The sequence below is a fragment of the Hypanus sabinus genome, chromosome 13, assembly GCF_030144855.1.
Source record: "Hypanus sabinus isolate sHypSab1 chromosome 13, sHypSab1.hap1, whole genome shotgun sequence".
NCBI classification, from domain to species: Eukaryota; Metazoa; Chordata; class Chondrichthyes; order Myliobatiformes; family Dasyatidae; genus Hypanus; species Hypanus sabinus.
Window position 1 is genome coordinate 101463089 of NC_082718.1, and position 23316 is coordinate 101486404.

The window sequence follows — 23316 nt, forward strand, 5'->3', positions numbered from 1 at the left end:
ATGTCGCAGTGATGGAATATTTCCATGTGTTTACTGTCTAGGCAGTTGACCCTGTTCAATACTCACAAAGCAGCAATATATGCTTGTAGAATGGCCGGTCACGTTTCTGAAGGAGACACACATCTAATGTTACATCAGCCACGTATGACACCATCACTGGTTGAATCTGGAAGAACGTGGCTAACTAACCTGGTGTGCAGCAAGTGATGAGAAAAATCTTAACTCTTCCCTCACCAACCTATGCCTTACAGTTACATGCACCAGAAAGTACTGGTACTGGTCCTTATGGAGTCCAAGTCTCAGCTTCCAACGGAGGACAGTCTCCAGCAAGATGATATTTGTTTATTTTGAGATACACTTGATAGCAGGCCCATCCATCCCAATAAGTCCATGCTGCCCAATTACATCTACATGAGCAATTAACCTACTAACCCATACATCATTGGAATATGGGGGGGGGGGAAACTGAGGCACCCAGAGGAAACCCATAGAGTCATGGAGAGAATGTACAAACTCTTTACAGACGGTGGCGGGAATTGAACTTGTGTCACCGGATCTGTAAAGTGTTACGCTAGCCGCTAAGCGACTATGGTAGATTCAGAACACATCATGTCAGTGCTGGGCATCCATGAAGAGCTGTGGCCCAGCACTGTCTCCTGAATTGTATCCATCACAATCTGTAACCTCATCTCTTGGCTACCTCGCCTTTCGTTGTCATTAAGCCAAACGTTCAATGGGGAGAGTAGAAGGCTACAGCAGGTATAGAGCCACAAAAATAATGGGCCATTCCTGGAAGGCTTCAGTGTAGAACCACCACCATGGAAAACAACTAGTCCCCGAAGAGGAAACAATGGTCGGACGAATGTTCCAGAGTACAGTCTGCACTCCAGAATAAAGGTTAAACCAATCTCAGTTATTCAGCTGCAGTACATGGACGACACTTCTGCACATCAGCTTTCAGAAGCTCTTCTCCAAGTTACTGTTGGTTTGATTGTTAAAGTGTGTGAGAGAATGGGCATGACAACAAAATTCTGCCGGACTTTGGTCCTCTACCAACCTGCTCCCACTGCACATCTCCACTCCCCTAGAAAATGTGATTCTTTCCCACTAACCATGAAGTCCGCTCGAAGCTCAAGAGCTCAAACATGGTCTACTGGACGCAGTGATCCCTGCATCCCGTGCTATTCAGAAATATGAACGACCTGAAACAGCAGGCACATCAAACTGCAGGTCAGATACCACCAATGCTGAGTCTGCAAGATGCTCCAAATCCACTGACAAGAAAAGCAAACACATTCCTCCCCCCCCCACGCCCCCAATCATCAATTCTGGATGTGGTGGAAGGAGTATCATTCTACGTAGGGGACATTTACCAATCAGCTGACTTGCCTGTTTCCAGATGATGATGAGATTCTCCAGCGGTGAATATTTCATCACACTCCTGCCATCCCTGATCCTGTACGGGGAGTCATGAGCTGACTAAGTTGCTATGCAATACTCAGCTTCTGATTTGCTGTTGTACCATATTTTATTTATTTATACGGGTTTTTTTTTGTTTATTTACCAATACAGTGCAGTGTGGGCCCTTCCTGCCCTTTGAGCCCCGCTGCCACAGCATCCCCACAATCCCGATTAACCCTAACCTAATCACGGGACGATGTACAATGACCAATTAACCTAGCTGGGGCATCTTTGGTCTCTGGGAGGAATGGGAGCACCAGGAGAAAACCCTCGCATTCCACGAGGAGGATGTACAGAGACTCCTGACAGAACAGCGCTGGAAACTGAACGCTGAACCTTGGAATGCCCCAAGCGTTGTGCTAGCCACTATGCTACTGTGGCACCATAGTTCTTATCGAACCTCTAAATCAGGGGTTCCCAACCCTCTTTATGCCATAGACCCCTATTATTAACCGAAGGGTCTGTGGAACCCCTGCTCAAAGCTATTGAGGTTTGAAGATTCAGCAAAATTAATGTCAATGGTTCGGTTTTGATGTGGTCGTTGGCTGACACTCAGTGCAGGCTGACAGCCTCAGCCTGAATTGATGCTGAAGCTGTGGGCCTGCTCCGGCTGCTCCACGCTCTGAGTCTACGATCTCCACGACATTTACTCCGCTATGTGCTGAACCGAGGCTGCCGCTGTAGGCCTGCTCCAGGCTCCGAGTCTGCAGGCTCCACGACGCTTGCTCCACTACGTGCTGGACTAAGGCTGAGGCTGAGGCCTACTCCAGGCTCCGTGTCTGGGGACTCACTTTCATTCTAAATGCGACTTGCTTACTTTTATTGCTTGCGCAATTTTCTCTTCCTCTTTCTCTGCACATTGGGTATTTGTCAGGTTTTTTTAATGGGTTCTTTTGGGTTTCTTTGTTTTGTGGCTGCTTGTAAGGAGATGAATCTCAAGATTGTTTAATGCATACATACTTTGATAATAAATGTACATTGAACTTCAAACATTCATGTACCTCACACAGCATGTTACTTGTCTGAATGCTGCTTTATTCTCTAAGCAGGTATGATTGAAACTAAACACTGTAAAGCCTATCCATTTACCTTTTGATGAACCTATTTCAAATGGTTGTGCACTGACTTAAGAACCTTCAGCTGTAATATCCAATGGTTGTGTTGCCTTGAGCAACCCAAATCAATGGCATAGTCACAGAGTCATGCATTGAACAGAGCACTTTGGTCCACCTTGTCCACCCAGAACAGTAGCCAATCATTTGCGCTAATCCCCATTTTTATTCTTCCCATATTTCCATCAATCTCCCATTCCCATGTTCCTGATCTGCATGTAGTTGGAATATGAGAGGAAAATGGAGCACCCAAGGGTTTGTAGAGCCATCATGGGAAGAACTTGCAAGCTCCTCCCAGAGAGCACCAGAGGTTAGAAATGGACCCAAATTGCTGGAGTTGTGAGCAAATAGCTTCTCTGGCCATGCCACTGGTTTGTACAGAGTATAACCCCAGCGACTGGGAGTTTCTCACTTAATTTCATTAACATTAAGGAATGCTAACAATATTAATGTCAATGAGTGGTCATTCACATTCCATCTCTAAATTGTCCTTTTGACCATGATTGCACCATTGGAGAAATCCTGAGCATCAGTTAGCGGATTATATGTGAGAAGGTTGTGGCTGACAGCACCTTCTGTTATTTTCTTGGTGACCAGGAGAAGATTGGTGGGACAGTTACATTGGGAGAAATTCTGTTCTTCTCTGAATTAGATGATGGAATTTTCTGCAAAAAAAAAATCAACAAACTGCTTGTGCTGGAAATTGAAAAGAAAAGCAGAAAATGTTGGAAATGCTCCATGGCCCAGGTAGCATGTGTGAAAAGAGAAAAGGAATTAATATTTTGGGTTGAAGACTCTTAGGATGCTTGATTTCCTGGGTTTTAGAGTCATACAGCACAGGAACAGGCCTTCAGACCACAAGGTCTAAGCCAACCTTTTTGACCATCTGTTCTAATCTCATTTGCCAGCTGTAGGTCCACATCCCTCTATGTCTTACCTATCTAAACACATGCCTCCTAATTATATCTGATTCCACCTGGCAGTGAGTTCCAGGTTTCAACCACTCAGTGTAAAATATTTTCACCCCAGATTCCCTTCAAAACTCCTGCCTCTCACAAACCTATTCCTTTTTGTTTCTGATATCCCTACAATGGGAAAAGATTCTGACTATCAACTCTATCCATGCCTTTCATAATCTTATAAACTTCTATCAGGTCACCCCTCAGCCTTCTTCACTTCAGGAAAAACAAGTCCATCTTATCAATCTCACCCCATAACTAAAGTCTTTCAATCCAGAAAGTATCTGGGTGAATCTCCTCTGCTCTCTCTCCAGTACAATCATATCCTTCCTATAGTGTGCTAACTAGAACAGCAAGCATTACTCATGGCATGATGTAAGCAATGTCTTGTAAATTTGGAACACCCCAACATATTCTAAGTCATAACTCAAGATGGCAAGTGTGTCACATTCTTTCTTCATTTCCCTCTGGACCTGTGTTGCAACTTTAAGAAACTATGGACTCCCTCAGTTCATCATATGTTATTCTATTTACATTATATGTCCTACACCTATATGACTTACCAAAAAGCAGCATTATGCACTGGTCTGTATTAAATTCCATGTGTTAACACTCTAATGTTTCATACTGTCGAATATCTTGCTGTAGCCTCAGACAACCACCATTGCTATCCACAGTATCACCAATGTTCATGTCATCTGCAGACTTAATATTCGGATCTCTGACTTCACATTCATTTATATTACAAATGACAAGAGTTCTACTACCAATCCCTGCAACTCTCCACTGACCAGAAAGCATCCTTTTACTACTGTCCTCTGCCTCCCAACTCCCATTTTGGATCCAATTTGCCGGATTGACTTGGATCCCAAGTGCCTGAACCCCCTACCAGGCAGATCTTGTCAAATTCTGTCCTGAAGTCCATATGGAATATCGAACATAGAACATTACAGCACAGTACAGGCCCTTTAGCCCAAAATGTTTTGCCAATCTTTTAACCTATTCTAATCCTACACTCCTCCATAGCCTTCCATTTTCCTATCATCTATGTGCCTATTTAAGAGTCTCTTAAATGTCCATAATGTAGGACGATATGTACAGACAACACCTATATAATTCCTTCCTTTGTCCTTCTTCTCATTTACCCAAAACAAAATTCAATGCTAATTAATGCATACCATGAAACTTTCAACAGAGTGACACTGGGCTCCATTCCTACAATGGCAACCAAAGTGTGGTCCTTAAATTTCTGTTGTGTGGCAGGAATGTATGATCTTACCGCCAGGAGTGGTATCCAGCGATTGTATTCCAAAAGGTACTGCGCTGGAAACCGCGTCGGAAAAAGACACTTTCGCCTTCATTGCAGCAAGGGGGCGCTCTGACCGACTGCGGACGATCAATCAGCTGGCCCGGGTCACGTGCCGAGGGTTGATTGGTGAAAGGGCGGGGCTTATGTGCATGTCTCGAACCAGTATTTTCCAGCGTAACTCGTTTCGGGAGTGCTGCGGACCAGTGATTAAATTTGTCTCTGTGTGTGTGTGTGTGTGTGTGTGTGTGTTTGTTTTTAAATTTAGAAGCCGTCTCGCACAGAGTGGAGTGAAAAGGAGAAGATTTTAAAACCGAAACATAAAGTAGATCCACTCTTATCTGTACGCAGCCCAACAGCTGAATGACTGCGTGTTGATGGACGAATATATTGAATGCAGCGCAGGTCAGTGACACTGGGCGTTCCCGTCTTCAGAGAGCACGCACTGGATAAGGCTAGTTGCGTTCCGCGTTATTCCAGAATTCTAGTAAAGTTTAAAGATACAAGCATTTTATATATAAGTTGCCGAGCTATATACTGTTACTAATTAGCTTGCGCTGTGAAAAACTTTAATAGCTGTAAGTGTTCCATCTGGAACAGGGGCATAGTCTGAATGTAATATGCTTGCGAAACAATCGGGGAAATGATACGCGAGCCCCTTTCGGAAGCCTTAATCTAGACAACGTCACGGTTCTTTCTTCTCGCCCCTCTCCTAAAAGTTGAGCAGTACTTCAACGCTAGTGCTGTTTTAGCAGCTCAGGCTGAACTTTACTGGCCCCCTTTCTTGGCGTTTTGTTTAATTAACCGGACATTTAGATTAGGAATAGCAAGCGAATTTTGTTGGTTAACTGCCAACGCTGTAACTGTAATTAATGAATAACAATTTTTATTCCATTGGTATTGCCAACAAATCCATTTACTTGCGCCACAATGCATCACATATTGGAGACAGTATTTTCTCAATTAATGTCACTTGGTGGTGTTGTTGAATTTAAGTGATATCTGGTGCCTGGATTATCTCTGTTCGCTTTAATTATTGTGTGAAGGTACAGACCAATATTACAGAAGAAACAATCGGATTTGTTTTTTGAGTTCAAAGCCGTTACTAGTCCGGGTAAATTGCTTCATTATTGTCACATGTACTGAGCTACAATGAAAAGCCTGTTGATTTATGCTGGTTATGGTACTGAAGTGTGGACAGAGTCCGTGGAAGGGAAGTCTGGTTTCTGTGATGTGCTGAGCTGCGTCCGCAGTACGGGCAGATCAGTTGCTATTAAGGGCCGTCATGCATCCAGGGAAGATGCTTTCTATGGTGTATCGATAAAGACCGGTGAGGGTCAAAGGGGTCGTGCCACATTTCATTAACCTACTGAGGTGATCTTTGGGCAGGTATTGGTGACATTTACTCCTTGGAACTTGAAGCTCTCCATACCCCTGATCTCAGTACCATTGATGTAAAAGGAGGATGTGGACTGCCCCACATCCCCATCCTTCCTGAGGTTAATGGTCAATTCTTTTATTTTGTTGTCATGATACCAGGTCACCAGGCTCACGATCTCCTTCCTGTACTCTGATTCATTGATACTTGACATACTGCCCACTACCATCACTTCAGATGGAAACTACTTGTAGATGGGGTTAGAGCAGAATCTGGCTGTGCAGTAATGAGTGTACAGTGATTTGGTTTATTATTGTCACATGTACCAAGGTGCAGTGAAGAGCTTATCTAGCAGTGTTCTTACAGATCAAAATGCTTTGAGATTGAACAAGTTAATGCACTAACAACACAGAATGAAGTGCGACAACTATAGAGGAAGTGAGTAGAGTAAGGGACTGAGGATGAAGCTCCCTGAGGCACCAGTGTTGTGAATAATTGTGGTGGAAATGGTGCCTATCCTTACTGACCTGAGGTCTGTGGGTCAGGAAGCTAAAGGTCAAATTACAAAGGGAAGGGTTAAGGGTGTGTTATCAAAAGAAGAAATGATCTGGGTAATTGTCATATCTTTCAATTTTTATATTTTAAGAACATAAGAAAGGCAGATCTGGAATTAGCCTCTGTGACATTCAATATCTTGTCTGATCCACCTCAGGCTTCATGTCTTCTGTTCCAATTCCCCATAGCCTTCAATTCCCTGATACATCTACAAGATACATACTTTCTCTTTTGTGTATCAGCAAAGAAATAGCATCCCAACCCTCTGGGCTAGAGAACACTGGAGATGCACTATTTTCTTAAAAAAATAAATCTGGAGTGAGGTATGAACGCATAATTTTCTTGTCCTAGAGTCAATGCTATGTCTCAGCCACCATTGACACTTTTTTTGGCAGGTTAGTGTGCTTATTTTTGATAGGTCAGGGGATACATTTTGTGTCAGAAACACACTGAGTCTCAGCAATTTGCAGAACGGTAAACTTTATTTTTCGAGTCTGCAGAGTCGGACCCAACCAGCTCCTGCTAGATTGAGTGCCGAATTACACTTTGCACAGTTTTTTTATACCCTAGTTGTTTACGACTTTGTGAGTTGCACCCATGTGAGGTGCAGACATTCTTCCTTAATCTCATTACAAAATTACAAATGTGACTACCCTTTGGCCCACTTATCAGCCTCAGCGCATTAACACCGTTATTGTTCAACCGTTAAGCATGTCTTCCCGTTACCTGTATCGCTTCTTTAATCAGCAAGCTATTGTTTCATCCTGATTTTGCAAATTGGTTTATACGTTGCCCTGCAAGTTGCTTTGCACGTTCTTTCTGTGTCAGCACATTCTAAATGGACTCCTTAAGAATCATTTCTCTCAATCCACCCTTTTTCTTTTTAGAATGTGCTATCAGTTGGGCTTTTGCCACGGGTTTACATAGGCTTCTTCCTCTAGCTCTATTTCCCTTTGTAGGAGTACCTGAACAGGATCAGCCGGGGCCCCTGGTTGCATGACTTGTCTTGCCACCCGAGCTACTAGCTCCCGCAAGCAGGGGATCAGACATGGTAGCAGAAGGAGAACCATCAATCCCCCTCCTATAACCCCTAAAGCGGTTCGCCACCAGCCTCCTGTCAACCATCGGTCCAGCCAGTCCCAATACCCCAGCGGCTTCCAGGTCTGTACCGGCACGTGGGCCAGTTTCCTTATTTTATCTGATATTTTTTTGAACCACCTTTCCGTTGTCATCTATCTTTAAGCAGCAGTTGGTTAGATTAAACTTTCCACATACTCCTCCTTTTTGTTGTAGTCATAACATTTCTCGTTTACATGAGAGTGTGATACAAAGGACCCTGGAAAAACCGTCATGCCCACCCTTACCATCGTCCTGCACTTATCACATCCCCCTTCAGCGCTTCTCAACAATAGCAGTATATACATTACAGTCCCAAAGTTCATTCTGTCCGTCTTTTGAGCTTTAGCACCATCGGGTCTTCTCCCTGGACGCAAGTCCATTCTGCACCTTCTTCGGGCTTTACGGGTCCCTTGATTCTCGCGGCGTGGGTCCACCCTTTTTCTTTTGTCCTTACTGCGGCTTCGGTGGTCAGTAGCACCTGGAATGGGCCTTCCCACTGCGGCTGTAACTTCTCTGGCTTCCAAGTCTTAATCAGGACCCAGTCACCGGGCTGAGTTCGGTGGAGTGCGAAGTCCAGAGGTGGGGTTTGTGCGAGTAACCCCTTCCTGCGCAATTCTGCAAAAGAACGAGATAGTGCCTGTAAATAGTCCCTTACAAAGACATCTCCCCCTTGCAGGGAAGGATAGCCCTCCACCTTGTTCCAATATGGAAGGCCAAACAACATTTCATAAGGGGATACTCCTATATCTTTTCGAGGAGCCGTGCGGATTCTTAGTAGGGCCAGGGGTAGACACTTGGTCCAGGGTAGCTTGGTTTCCATCATTAGTTTTGTCAATTGCGTCTTCAAAGTACTGTTCATCCTCTCAACTCTTCCTGAGCTCTGAGGGTGCCAGGGGGTGTGCAGCTTCCACTGGATTCCTAAGGCGTCACAGATTAGATGGTGTGTTTTTGAGGCAAAGTGTGTTCCCCTATCTGAATCAATAGACCCCATTATTCCATATCTCGGGACTATATTTTCTAATAGGATCCGTGCCACTGTAGGGGTGTCCGCTTTAGTGGTTGGGAATGCTTCCACCCACCTAGTGAAGTGATCCACAATTACTAACAGGTACTTCCATCTCTGAACTTGTGGTAGTTCCGTAAAGTCTATTTGGATCCGATGGAACGGTCGGACGGCTAGTGTTTGTCCCCCCTTATGGGTGGCACGCATCATTTTCTTGTTTACCTTTTGACAGGTGTAACAGCCCCACACCTCCTGTTGAGCTAGTGTGAATATCCCTTTACAAACATAGTCCCTTAGGATAGTGTCGCACATAGCTTGCACTCCCCAATGGCTTTGTTGTTGTAGTTGTTGCAGTATATGACGAGTTACTTCCTTATTCAGTACTTGCCGTCCGTCGGGGGTCTTCCACTCGCCTTCTGATGTTTGTCGGGCTCCCCTGTTGATTCCCCGTATAAGAACTGTGCCGGGTTACAACTATTGTTCCTTTCAAAGCTTACATCATCCCCGACCATCAGAATGGTTTCGTATTTCAGTATGCGAGAGTCCGTCAACCACCGCTGAGCTTTTTGGGCTAAGAGGGTGCTAACGGAGTGCTGGGTATACACCGTCATTCTTCCCCCAAAGGTTAATTTCCGTGCTTCTTCTACTAGTACGGCTGCTGCCGCTACGGCTTGTATGCACGTCGGCCATCCCCGGGATACCGGGTCTAACATTTTTGATAAAAAGGCCACAGGTTGCCGCTTTCCTCCTTTTTCTTGGGTTAGTACTCCTAACGCAGTTCCTTCATTGTTTGTTGCATACAGCTGAAAGGGCTTTTCCAGTGCTGGCAGTGTTAATACCGGGGCCCGAATTAGTTGCCCTTTTATTTTCCGGAACTTCTGTTCTTCTTCTTCGGTCCAGCTGATTATTCCCCGGTCTTCCTTTGCCAATTTGTCGTACATAAACTTCACCAGGGAGGTATAATTCTCTATCCAAATCCGGCAATAGCCCACTAAGCCCAGAAATTGTCTTATTTCCTTCTTTGTCCTGGGAAGCGGTATTTTAGTTATTCCCGCTATTCTTTCTGGGGTTATTTGGCGGTGCCCTTTACTGACTCTGTGTCCGAGATATGTTATTTCCTTCTCGACAAATTGCAGTTTCTTCTTGGACACCCGCAATCCTTTTTCTCCTAGGTAATTCAGGAGTCTTATAGTATCGTCTCGCACTACCTCCTCTGCTGGTCCCGATAGTAGTAGGTCATCGACATACTGTAATAGTTGGTTCTTTTCGGTACAATGGAATCCAGCCAATACTTGCTCCAGTACCTGTTCGAATAGGTTTGGGGACTCCGTGAACCCTTGGGGCAAGACGGTCCACCGGAGTTGCTTCTTCCGCCCAGTGAATGGATTTTCCCATTCAAATGCGAACATATCTCGGCTACCTTCCTCCAACGGGCAACTCCAAAAGGCATCTTTTAGATCTATCACACTGAACCATTCATGTTCAGGAGGTATTTTGCTCATTAATGTATAGGGGTTAGGCACTACCGGGTATCGTGTTTGGACTACCGCATTTAAGCCTCTCAGATCTTGAACCATTCGATACGTGCCGTCGGGCTTTCGGACCGGTAGGATGGGGGTATTAAAGGGTGACATACATTCTTCCAGGAGTCCATCAGATACTAATGTCTCAATTACAGGTTGTAATCCCCTCCTCCCTTCCATGGCAATGGGATATTGCCGTCTTCTCTCTTCTGCTTGTTTGTCCCACTGTGGGTCGTTTACTGGAAATTTCTGGTCCCCGGTAACTCATTCGGCTGTTCCCTTCCCCAAATTGATATTGCAGCTTGTCGTATCATTTGCCTCTCTTGTGCAGAAAATAGCGTTCCCATAATCGCATGCATTTCTTCCCAAGTGTAAACATTAGGTCCTAAGAATTGATCCAACTGTTCTGCCAGTCCCATTGGATCTTCTAATAAAGTTTTCATATCTTTCTTAAATCCTCGTACTTCGGTACTTGTCAGAGGGACGTTTACAAATCCTGTTCCTGCCCGTTCTCCTCCCATTGGAACCTCTCGAAGGGGACACAGCTGTACCTCTTCCTTTTTTAATTCGTCTTTCTTTTTCTTATCTGCTCTTGTCACACTCCTTGTTTCGATCCTTGCTTTTGCTTTTTCCCTAACATCCCTCTCTTCCCTCTCCGGGTCTATTTCTTCTGTTTTTTTCACTTTCTTCACGTTCTCCCTCTGCTCCCGCAAGGGGCGCAGAAGGCTGGACATAGGGAGGGGGTAAATGATCGAGTGGGTCCCACTTCCGCTCCCCTTTAATGCCCAATTTAAAACTCTTTGTTGTTACTCCTGGCCAGGGAGCCCAACAAAAAGCATAAGCAATTTCTTCCGGTTTTACATTTGGTTTTGAATTAACGTAAATGTTTAAGGCTTGTCGTACCCAATCCTCCTCAGACCCAAGCCGCGGCCACCAGACCGCAGGTTTTTCTATCGGCTGTTTCGACCAAATTAAACAGTACTGTATCATTTTTTCTTTTGTTTCCCTTTTAGTCTTCCACATCCCCAATTCTCAAACATTCTACCGAGGGGGCTATCAGGAGGAACCCCCGGGTATGGTCCCGGTCTCTCCGTTTACTCTTTCTTTTTAGAGCCACCCCCTCCCATCTTATTCCGCTCTTACTTAATCAGGAGGACCCCCGGGTAGCGATCCCGGTCTTCTCCGTCCTTACTTATTCCCGCACCTTTCTACTATAATAGTAGGCACTTACCCGGTGCGTCCTGGGGACTTCCAGTACCAGGTACTGTCCCCTTCTCCCCGTTTACCGCTCTGCGCTGTCCGGATATCACTCGCTCAAGCCGCGCTGGAGCGACGAGCAAGGAGTCAGGGACCGCCAAACTCGGCGGGGTGCACCGTCTCCGATGTCCTTCCTCGTGTCCACCGCGGCCGGAGTGTGGATCCCGGACGAGCCCCCACGTTGTCAGAAACACACTGAGTCTCAGCAATTTGCAGAACGGTAAACTTTATTTTTCGAGTCTGCAGAGTCGGACCCAACCAGCTCCTGCTAGATTGAGTGCCGAATTACACTTTGCACAGTTTTTTTATACCCTAGTTGTTTACGACTTTGTGAGTTGCACCCATGTGAGGTGCAGACATTCTTCCTTAATCTCATTACAAAATTACAAATGTGACTACCCTTTGGCCCACTTATCAGCCTCAGCGCATTAACACCGTTATTGTTCAACCGTTAAGCATGTCTTCCCGTTACCTGTATCGCTTCTTTAATCAGCAAGCTATTGTTTCATCCTGATTTTGCAAATTGGTTTATACGTTGCCCTGCAAGTTGCTTTGCACGTTCTTTCTGTGTCAGCACATTCTAAATGGACTCCTTAAGAATCATTTCTCTCATTTTGTAAGGGCATAAGCTCCATAAAAGTGTTTTTATTTGGCCCTCTATGAGGGATTTGAGCATGGAGATCTCTTTAGTACCCTTAGAGCAGAGCTTTCCCAGCCTGGGGTCCACAGCCAGATTGAAAATAGGGCGATCCTTGCATCTTTCTTATTTATCTGCCAGCTTTTGATAACCAACAATGGATGTTTTGAAACTGAAGTAGTTTTGCATCCCAGTGTATACTTTTTGATTTTTCTTTTAAGGAATAGATTAATTTCTAAGTCAAAGTACATTTATTAGCAAAGTACATATAGTTTATACAAACTTGAGATTTGTCTTCTTACAGGCAGCTACAAAATAAAAGAAACAATAGAATCAATTTACAAAAAAAATGCACTTCTGTGTTAGAGAGAAAGGAATGTCAATCTCGTAGTTTCCACTCAGAGAGGCAACAGCCCTGTTTTATTATAGAAATTATGTTTTGGAGAATGGAAGATTTGAATGCCACTTTGACAAGCGATGATAAGGGATGTTTAATTTTGTGTTGGAATATTTTAACATTGATCACAAACAAATGTGACTCAACAAAATGTGATTTGATTTTAAACTTAATTCATTTGTATGAGAGCAGGAAGTGACTTCTGTTTCAATTCCCACTTGTAATGATTTAAGGGCTGTGGAAATTATTACAAGTGGGTATAATTATGTTTACTACTCCCCAGTAGCTGTCTCCACCTGCGTCCTCCCCTTCCCTCTTCCATCCCCACCCCCAAACTCGATTAATCTACATTTTTTTAAATTTCTGCTCGTCCGCCAGCCACCTGCCTCTCGTCTTTCACCCATATCCCTCTCCATGTTCGCCATTCCTACTTGCCACTCCATCCTGAAGCGGGAGTCTGAGCTAAAACGTTGACTATTCCACCCCCCCCACCACACCCCTCACAGATGCTGCTCACTCTGCTGAGCTCCTCCAGCAGATTATTTGTTGCTTCATAAGGAAATGGTCTTTTTTTTCTTTTAAAAAAAATTAAGTTCTGTCAATTGAAATAATTGTTATAATTACATTATATTCAGTTTTTATGATAATGGATCCTGTTGAGTACCAAAGATGTAAAAGTGGGGAAGGACTTAATGAATATACAAATTCTGCATGAAAGGTTAGTGTGATGGCACTATCTGTGATGCATCAGTGTGCTTTTGTCTTACAGAAACTGGGTCTCTTTTGGTTGCAAAGCTTATACCCAAAAGATCACGTGGATTAGATATCAAACCTGGCTGTGAAACTTGGGATGTGGCATTTTCACCTGATGGCTTGTACTTTGCATGGTCACAAGGGCACAATATTGTAAAATTGATTCCTTGGCCACCTGAAAGCTGTAAAATGTAAGTTTTCAAATTCATTCTTCAAAAAATCGAACAAAGTGTTTGTGATTGACTATCATTATTTGTATTCCTTACAGAGCTTTGCTTTTATTTTGCTGTGATGCTTTCTTAACTAAGGTATGCAAAATTATTATGGGGAGTAATAATTAGTGGGAAGTTGGAGGACTGGGAAGCTTCTTAAAAACCGGGTTTCAGAGTGCCTACAGAGGAGAGAGAGGCTGAGCAGCCAGAGGTGGTGGTACACAATGACACAAGTAGAAAGGGGAAGAGGTACTGCACAGTGAGCCCAGGGAGTTAGGCAAAAAGCTGAAAAACAGAGCCTCCAAGGAAGTAATCTCTGGATTACTCCCAATGCCACATGCTAATCAGGGCAGGAATAGGATGGTGATAAAGATAAATGAGTGGTTGAGGAAGTGGCGCATCGGACAGGGTTTGATTTCTGAATCATTGGGATCTCTTCTGGGGAATATATGAGCAATACAAAAAGGATAGGTTACATCTGAAACAACACACAAAATGCGGAGGAACTCAGCAGGCCAGGCAGCATTTATGGAAAAGAGTAAGCAGTCTCCAGGATTCAACTACTTATTCTTTCGGCTAGACCAATATCCTACTGACAGGTTTGCCAGAGCTGTTGAGGAGGGTCTAAATTAAGTTGGCAGGAGGATGGGAACCAGAGTGATGGGGCTAAGGATGCGGCTGTTGGTATACAAGTTGATGCAATGTGTCGTCAGACTGTGAGGACAGACAGGCAGATAGTATGGCAAAGTTCCATCAGTGGGATGAGGTGAAGTTTAACATGGGGGCAAAATTGAAAAGGTGTTGAATACAGAACTGAAGGTGCAGAAGTGAGTGTAGTTGCTATTACTAAGGACAAGGTTCCTGGGAAGCTGAAAAGTCTGACGGCAGATAAGTCATCTGGACCAGATGGATGACACCCCAGGATTCTGAAAGAGGTAGCTTAAAAGATTGTGGAGGCATTGGTAATGATCTTTCAAGAATATCTAGACTATGGAATTGTTCTTCAGGCTGGTAATTTTGCAGATGTCACTCCACTCTTTCAGAAGAGCAGGAGGCAGAAGAAAGGTAATTATAGGCCAGTCAGGCCATCTTCAGTGGTTGGGAAGATTATTAAGGATGAGTTCTCGTGGTACTTGGAGGTACGTGTAGGCCAAAGTCAGCATGATTTACTAAAGAGGAAATCCTGCTTGACAAATCTTTTGAATTCATTTAGGAAATAACAAGCAGGATAGACAAAGGAGAGTCAGTGGATGATGATAAATCAGCCATGATGGAATGGCAGAGCAGAATCTGAGCTGTGACCTAATTCTGCTCCTATGTATGTCTTATGATATTGAAATCTCAATTGTTCTCCTTGAGTCTACCACCTTTGACTTCGTTCAAATAGATTATTATAAGGACAGGAAATTTAATCTTGCACATATCAACCCATTAGTAAACAGGGCAGGGAATAAAGAGGGACAGAATGTAACTTGAAAAGGAAAACAGCCTGTACAGAGAAGGGGGAAGATTTGAGCTAGCTGTTCAATACCATTTGTGTTTTCCCCTTAACAGCATATAAATTGTATTTGAGAACAAAGTGTCTTTCCCAAAATAATTGTCAATGAATAACTTCGTCATATAGTTGTAGAGCTGGAAGAACCTTTAGCAATGACAATAATTTAATATACTATAACCGTTAGCTCTTGTATCAAACAAAAATCACCTGATTTTTAGAAAAATGATTTTTGTCTTGAGTTTGAAGGTTTGCTGACTTCTGTAACAGCAACAGTATGTATACACTCAGTGGCCAGTTGATTAGGTCCACCTGGACACCTTGTTAATGCAAATATCTAATCGGCCAATCTTGTGGCAGGAACTCAGTGTATAAGAGCATGCAGATATGGTGTAGAGGTTCTGTTGATGTTCAGACCAAACATCAAAATGAGAAAGAAATGTGATCTAGGTGACTTTGACCATGGAATGATTGCCAGATAGGAGGCATTGAGTATCTTAGAAACTGCTGAGCTCCTGGGACTTTCACACTCAGGTTTCTAGAGTTTACGGTGAGGAAAATCAAAGAAAAAACAACCAAAATGCCAAAACAACCAAGAGGCCAGAGGAGAATGGACAGACTGGTTCTGTCGTGGTTTCTCGTGCCCCACAAACGACCAGGAGACACAGAAGATTCTTCAAGAAGGGTTAAACTTTAATTTGCCAATCAAAGCTGAGACAGTCAGTGAGCTAGTTGCTGATTGCCCACCGATCCTTGTACATAGCATTTTTTATAGCAATCTCCTGGTTTAGTTGTATTAGCATATCCAATCGGTCTACAGTTGCGTATCACAAGTACATCCGCCACTATTGTTTCTACCTATTGACTTAATCATGTTCTAATCTACATCTCTTAGCTACCTCTCATTAACACACCATTATAATCTACATCTCTTAGCTAGCCTCTCATTAACACCCCATTATCTTCTACATTCTTAAGATTCCATTCTCCTACTAAATTGGATACATGCATAGCAAATAGCAAGCTCAAAGCTGACTACATAGTTTTGGTTACACAGCAAACAATGCAACTTTTATACTCCAATAGTTCAAGCTGTCAGGAAGGCGACAGTAACTCAAGTAAATACATGTTACAACAGTGGTGTGCAGAAGAGTATCTCTGACATCAGACCTTGCAGTGGATAGGTTACAACAACAGAAGACCACAAGCATCCACTCAATGGGCATTTTACTGGGTACTGTCGTGGTTTCTCGTGCCCCACAAATGATTAGGAGACGCATAAGATTCTTCAAGAAGGGTTAAACTTTAATTTGCAAATCAAAGCTGAGACAGTCATTGAGCTAGTCGCTGATTGCCCACCGATCTATGGACATAGCATTTTTTATAGCAATCTCCTGGTCCAGTTTCACAGGTACGACCCATTGACTTAATCATGTTCTAATCTACATCTCTTAGCTACCTCTCATTAACACACCATTGTCTTTTACATTCCTAAGATTTCATTCTCTAGCAAATAGCAAGTGTACATTCTTAATACTTCGTGACTTAGTGACTTAATCATGTTCTAATCTACATCTCTTGGCTACCTTTCATTAACGTTCTTAATATTTCATTCTCCTGCTAAATTGGGTACATGCTTAGCAAATGGCAAGTTTCAAAGCTGACTACATCTCTTTAGCTACCTTTAACACACCATTGTATTCTACATTCCTAGGATTTCATTTTGGATGCATGCATAGCAAGCTGACTACATAGTTTTGGTTACACAGCAAATAATACAACTTTTATACTCCATAATATTTTTATACTCCAATAGTACAGGAGGAATCCAATAAAGTGACCACGGTGTGTATGGCTTTAAACAAGTTGTTATGTCACCTTTGATCACAGCCTATTTGTGCTCCCTTAAGATCACATGGTTTGAGATTGCCCTAGGATTAATAAAAGTAATTGAGAGACATGCCCCCTGCTTCTTGACAGTGAGTCCAACAATCTCAAGTCATGGCAGAATAAGAATTGTGCTTTGTGGTTGGGAAACGTGCCGAAGTGTGTAGGAGAGTAAATGTCTGCAAATTGTTTGACATTATTAATGCATCTACATTGGTACTGTTTAGGAGCCCACTTAGTGGAAATGAGAGCGGGATTTTATGATGCTTTGGTTTTTGCTGGCATCCAATAGGTAGACCAGAAAACATTGCCACAAATGACAGTGCTGTAGTGGTTGTAATTACCACTTCAAACAGCAATATTTTTCTGACAGCAGACTGGGTCGGATTGCTGGGTCACGCCCCAACTTCATGAGGAACTCTGGAGCCTGTCTGTCATTCATCAAAAACTCGTGTTAGATGAAGTCATAACTAGAAATGTTCTCAACTGGCAGAATGTGTTAAATTTGGTCAAAAAGATCTACTTAATGACTCTTAAAAAAAATAATCAATGTGATCAGACCCTTGGTACTGCAGCCAAGATTTTGTTGTTCTGGATAAATAGGCAGGTGGATTGTGATTACAATATACAGGTCCACAATCCCTTATCTGAAATTCTGAAATCCAAAAAGCTCCAAAAACTGGAGTTTTTTTCCCCCGACAGCTGACATCACTCGGGTGTGAAGTGGCAGCACTAACAGAGGCCGTCAGACGTCAGTTGTGGCTCAGCACTGGTACTGGTTACACGTGCATTTGCTGTTTGCTGATATTTTGATTTCACTGTTGACTTTGTGTTTAATTTCACTGTGAAAATGTCAAAAAGAGCTGCAGATACCCCAATGGGTAACAATGAGAAAAAGAGAAGGAAGCATCTCATCATCAATAACACTAAGTGGAGTTATTGCAGAAGCTCGATCGTGGTGTGTCTGTGCAGCGTCTTCTGAAGAATATGGTGTTGGAACTACCACTGTATATGATTTAAAGAAACAGGAAGAAAAGTTACTGAAGTTTTATAGTGACAGTGACTTTCTACATTTATTCCAATAAGTCATTTACCTTGTGTTTGATTCTGTTCGTTTGAAGCTGTATATTTTTATGTTTTATTGAATGTTTTTGTTGAAAATAAAATTTTTCTTGTCATTATTCCCTAAGCAATACAGTATAACAACTATTTACATAGTATTAGGTATTATAAGTAATCTAGAGATGATTTAAGTATATGGGAGGATGCGCGTAGGTCTGGTACTCTGCCGGGTCCTGAAGTCCACCCGCACTGAGACAGGTTAAATAAGGGACTTGAGTATGTGTTTTTTGTTATCCATGGGGTGGGGGGAAGGTCCGGGAACAAATAAGGAGGGATTCTGAAATCTGAAAAATTCTAAATTCTGAAATGCAACTGGCCCCAAGGATTTCGGATAAGGGATTGTGGACCTGTATCTGAATTTGTTTAATAGATAATAGATCCATCTTTTCAGTTTTCAGTGACTATGATTATAACTATCTATCTATCCCAAACAGCTCTTTTGTTGACTTAGACACACATTACTGGACAATAAAGATTTTGCTTCCTGAATATTTTTGAATACCATTGAGAGTGTCCTGACAAGTTGCATCTCCATCTGGTTTGGGAGGAGTTGAGCATCAGACCAGAAGTCCCTACTAAGGACTGTGAGAACAGCTGAGAGGATCATAGGGGTCTTCCTACCATCCATCAGGGACATTTAACTGCATATGCTGGGACCTCAGTGTTATTAAGGATCCCACCCATCCATTCAGCACCCTCTTTAACTTTCTACCATCAGGCAGAACGTGCTAATGCATAAAACAAGGATGGTTGGTATGAGAAACAGTTTCTTCCCCCCAGGCCATAGGCTTCTGAACTCCGTGCTGCATTTTATTCGAAGTGTCACTGGTTAATCTGTTACGTACCTTAAAATATTTAGTATTAATGCACTGTAGTTTGTTATTTATTGTGTGATTTTAATCCTTGCCTTTGTAAGTTATCGTGTTATGTGTGTCATGTATATTACTGTGTTTTACACCCTGGTTTGGAGAAATGTTGTCTCATTTCTATATGCATTATATACCTTGTATACATGTATATAGAAAACCTACAGCACAATACAGGCCCTTTGGCCCACAAAGTTGTGCCGAACATGTCCCTATATAAATGTCCTGCTGTAACCTCTGACAGCCCTCCACACTATCCACAACACCTTCAACCTTTGTGTCATCAGCAAATTTACTAACCCATCCCTCCACTTCCTCATCCAGGTCATTTATAAAAATCATGAAGAGTAAGGGTCCCAGAACAGATCCCTGAGGCACCCCACTGGTGACCGACCTCCATGCAGAATATGACCCGTCTACAACCACTCTTTGCCTTCTGTGGGCAAGCCAGTTCTGGATCCACAAAGCAATGTCCCCTTGTATCCCATGCCTCCTTACTTTCTCAGTAAGCCTTGCATGGGGTACCTTATCAAATGCCTTGCTGAAATCCATATACACTACATCCACTGCACTTCCTTCATCAATGTGTTTAGTCACATCCTCAAAAAATTCAGTCAGGCTCGTAAGGCATGACATGCCCTTGACAAAGCCATGCTGACTACTGCTAATCGTATTATACTTCTCCAAATGTTCCTAAATCCTGCCTCTCAGGATCTTCTCCAACTTAAATATAAAAGACTTGACTTGAATAACTGATGCCAAGATTAAAGAAGGCATTTTTGTTGGTCTACAAAGCAAACAGGTCAACAATGACAGGCAATTTGAAGAACTTCTGGAATGCTTCAAGCAGTCTATCATAAATGAAATTTACGAGGAAGCAACACTTGGGGAAATAAAATTGTTGTTCAGTGTTACCAGATATCTGTATCCTGTGTGACTAGAATCTCATTGAAGGCATTTGGGTAATACACACAAAATGCTGGAGGGACTCGACAGGCCAGGCTGCATCTGGATCTCAGCCTGAAATGTCATCAGTGCTCTTTGCCTGGGTTGTTGAGTTCCTCCAGCATTTTGTGTGTGATGCTTGGATTTCCAGCACTTGCAGATTTTCCTCTTGTTTATGATTGGAAGGCATTCAGGATGTTGTTGAAAATTTTCTTTGCAACTATGTGCGCTCTGGTTGTCGACATGCCTCAAGCATACAAAACCATGAAGGGCAGCATGTCACTAAAGATTCAATTTCTGCATTCCCATGTCAACTTCTTCCCTGCAAATCTTGGCACTGTCAGTGATGAGCACAGTGAAAGATTGACATCAGAAGTTGTGAAACTTTACACATAAAAGATCTACTTAGAATAAGTTGTCTGGAGTATGAAGGATGGGGGCAGAATGTGGAAATGTGATAAATGGCTGTTTTGGAAGAAATTGGTGGTGGTCTCCTGCTTTGAATATGAATGCATAGGGTACAATTCTCTAATTCCAGTCAGTATAATGTGGAGAAAAATGAGAATCCTTCAGAGAATTCAGAAACAATTACTAGAATTGTTCCAAGTTTGAGGAACTGCAGATGATGTTCCATCTTTCTAGCTCAAGGTTAATTAATATAAACATCAGTTTTTGAAAATATATCTGATTATACTAGCTTTGTAATCTTTACTACCAATCTTTTTCTTGAGATAACCTTCTTAGTGGAATGATGCAGTACTGATTGGTTATCTTCTGCAATCTAGTGCAAGTGGTCATTAGTTACTGCGGTTTCAGAGTTGGGTTTATTATGACCAATGATGCAAAGTTCGTTGTTTTACAGCAGCAGTACAGTGTAAAGCCATTAAAAAAAAATCTCAATTGTAAGAACTAATAGTGAAAAAGATGAATAATGAGGTAGTTTATCAAATATTCTGAAATCTGATTAGGGGAGAAGAAACTGATCCTAAATTGATGAGTGTGCATCTTCAGGCTTATGAACCTCCCTAATGGTAGAAACAAGAAGAGGGCGTGTCCCAGATGGTGAGGGTCCTTAATAATGGATGCCATCTTCTCGAGGCACTCCTCTTGACAGTTTCCTTCCACAAGTCCAAAGATGTATTGGGTAGGTTAAATGGTCATTGTAAGTTGTCCTGAAATTAGGTTGGATTTTCTGGGGTGGTATAACTTGATGGGCCAGAAGGGCCTAACCTGCACTGTATCACTAAGTAAACAAATTTCTTTGATTTTGGTGGGGGTTGAGGGGGATGTGCTCATGATAGACTTGGTTTAGTCTGTAGTTCTCTGTAACTTCTTGAGATCCTGTGCATTGCAGGTTCAGAGCACTCATAATGCTCTCTACTGTACACCTACCGAGTCTTTGATATACCAAATCTCATCAAGCTCTTCATGAAGTATTGCTGCTTTGCTCTGTTACTGCATCAATATGTTGGGCCCAATACAGATCCTCTGAGATGCTGACACACACAAACTTGAAGCTGCTTATCCTTTTTGCTGCTGAGCCCTGAGTGAGAACTGCTCTCTACTCCAGGTTTTCCCTTTTTTTGAAGTCCAAAGTCAGTTGCTTGTTTTTCGCTGACATTGAGTGCGAGGTTATTGTTTCGACACTATTCAACAAACCGATCTGACTCATTCCTATATGCCTCCTCATTGCCATCTGAGATTTACTAACCTTGAGAATATTACAGGAGATCATGAGCTATTCTCACACGATGTCCAAACAAATGCAGACCCTCTGAGCGCAGGAGGAACCCTGGCTAATTATTCTTAAACAGAAAAGCCCCCAAGCCATAACTTTGTTTCCTAGATGAAATGTTACCTATCTACCACCTCGCTGAGATAATCTAGCCACAGACATGCAAACCTTCGACCTGTCTAGAAAAATGTCGGAATCATTGTCCCTTGGTGATCTTAATCACTGGATTTCAGAGGTTGAGCAATGTTTAAGAATTGAAATGTCATTGTCAGCCTGCGAACAACTGCGATGCTGCTTTAGCAACAGAGTGGTGTTGCTTTTTCTGCTGGTAATTAACCTGGATAGATATATGTATGTTTATGTGGAAACTGTTTAAGCTGTCATGTTTAACTTGCTGGTTGAGCACGGAAAGCTGGACTGGCTGGTTTCTATGTTGTACAAATAAATATTGGCATTGACTTGTCATATATTCCAGGAGACAGTGAAAGTTCGTATTGCATAGTGTTTATACAGATCAAGTCTTTACACAGTGCATGAACTAGAATAAAGTGAAACAGTAACAATGCAGAATAAAGTGTAAAAGATACTAAAAGAGTGAAGTACAGGTAAATGATGATGTGCAAAATCATAATGATATAGATTGTGAGGTCAAGAGTCCTTCAAATCATTGATAACAGTGGAACAGAAGCTGCTTTCCAGCCCAGTGGAACATGCTTTTGGGCTTTTGTCTTCTGATTGATGGGATAAGGGCAGAATGCCAGGTGTGGGTGGGGTCTTTGAATATGCTAGCTGCTTTACTGGGGCAGTGGGAAGTGAAGACAAGAGTCCATGGGGGGGGGGGGGGGGGCTAATTCCTGTAATGTGCTGTTAAGTAGATAATATTAAACATACATAGAATTATCAGGAAATAACTGCAATTAAAATGTTTGGATTTCTCTGTGAACATGAAATAAAACACTTGCTTGGTCCATCACAATGAAGTCTGGGTTAGTTGCTGACCAAGCACAAATGGGATTTGTATTTGCACAGCATAAGTTTTTCATCCTAAAATGGTCAGCGAATTCTTAATCAGCAACATTTTTATTTTTTTTTACAGAAGCCGTAAAAGCACAAGTCGTTTAAAATCATATGGCAAAGTAAAAAGCAAGTGTGGCGAAAAGATAATCGACTGTGGTCAAAATGTGTGGGGGTTAGCAATTGGATCACCTCCCTCTGAGTACAGAAGTCAGTCTTCAGCGAACCAAAACAAGCGCTCAGGAATGATCCTCGCCACAGGTCTTTCCGATGGAGAAATCAAACTGTGGGAAGTGCCTACTGGTAAAATGTCTTGAGGTATCCTGTTATGTTGGCAATGGCGGTGTTGTGGTGATAGAATGTACTTGTCACCCAGAGGAACAGCTGCCTTTAAACCATTTGTATGCAAAATATCTATTTTTCCTCTCTCAAAATATTAACCACCCGAAGGTTTTAGATTCAGTGATGCAAATGCCTCTCAGGAGTTTTATTTAATCAAACATAAGTGACTGAAGTGTGGTAGGTGCTGACAGTGGGTATATTTTCGGTGTGGGTGGAGGGTGGTTCACAGTTTGACTGA

General features: G+C 42.6%; 1 protein-coding gene across 1 annotated transcript in view; it reads left to right on the top strand.

The window, feature by feature from the left end:
- The first annotated feature begins 5065 nt into the window (after positions 1-5065).
- Positions 5066-23316, top strand: part of wsb2 (WD repeat and SOCS box containing 2) — a 40342-nt gene continuing 22091 nt past the window's right edge. The window contains exons 1-3 of the mRNA XM_059988304.1: positions 5066-5243; positions 13477-13651; positions 22819-23039. Of these exons, the coding sequence (XP_059844287.1) occupies positions 5216-5243; positions 13477-13651; positions 22819-23039 (424 nt within the window). The 5' untranslated portion in view covers positions 5066-5215. The remainder of the gene's footprint in view (positions 5244-13476; positions 13652-22818; positions 23040-23316) is intronic.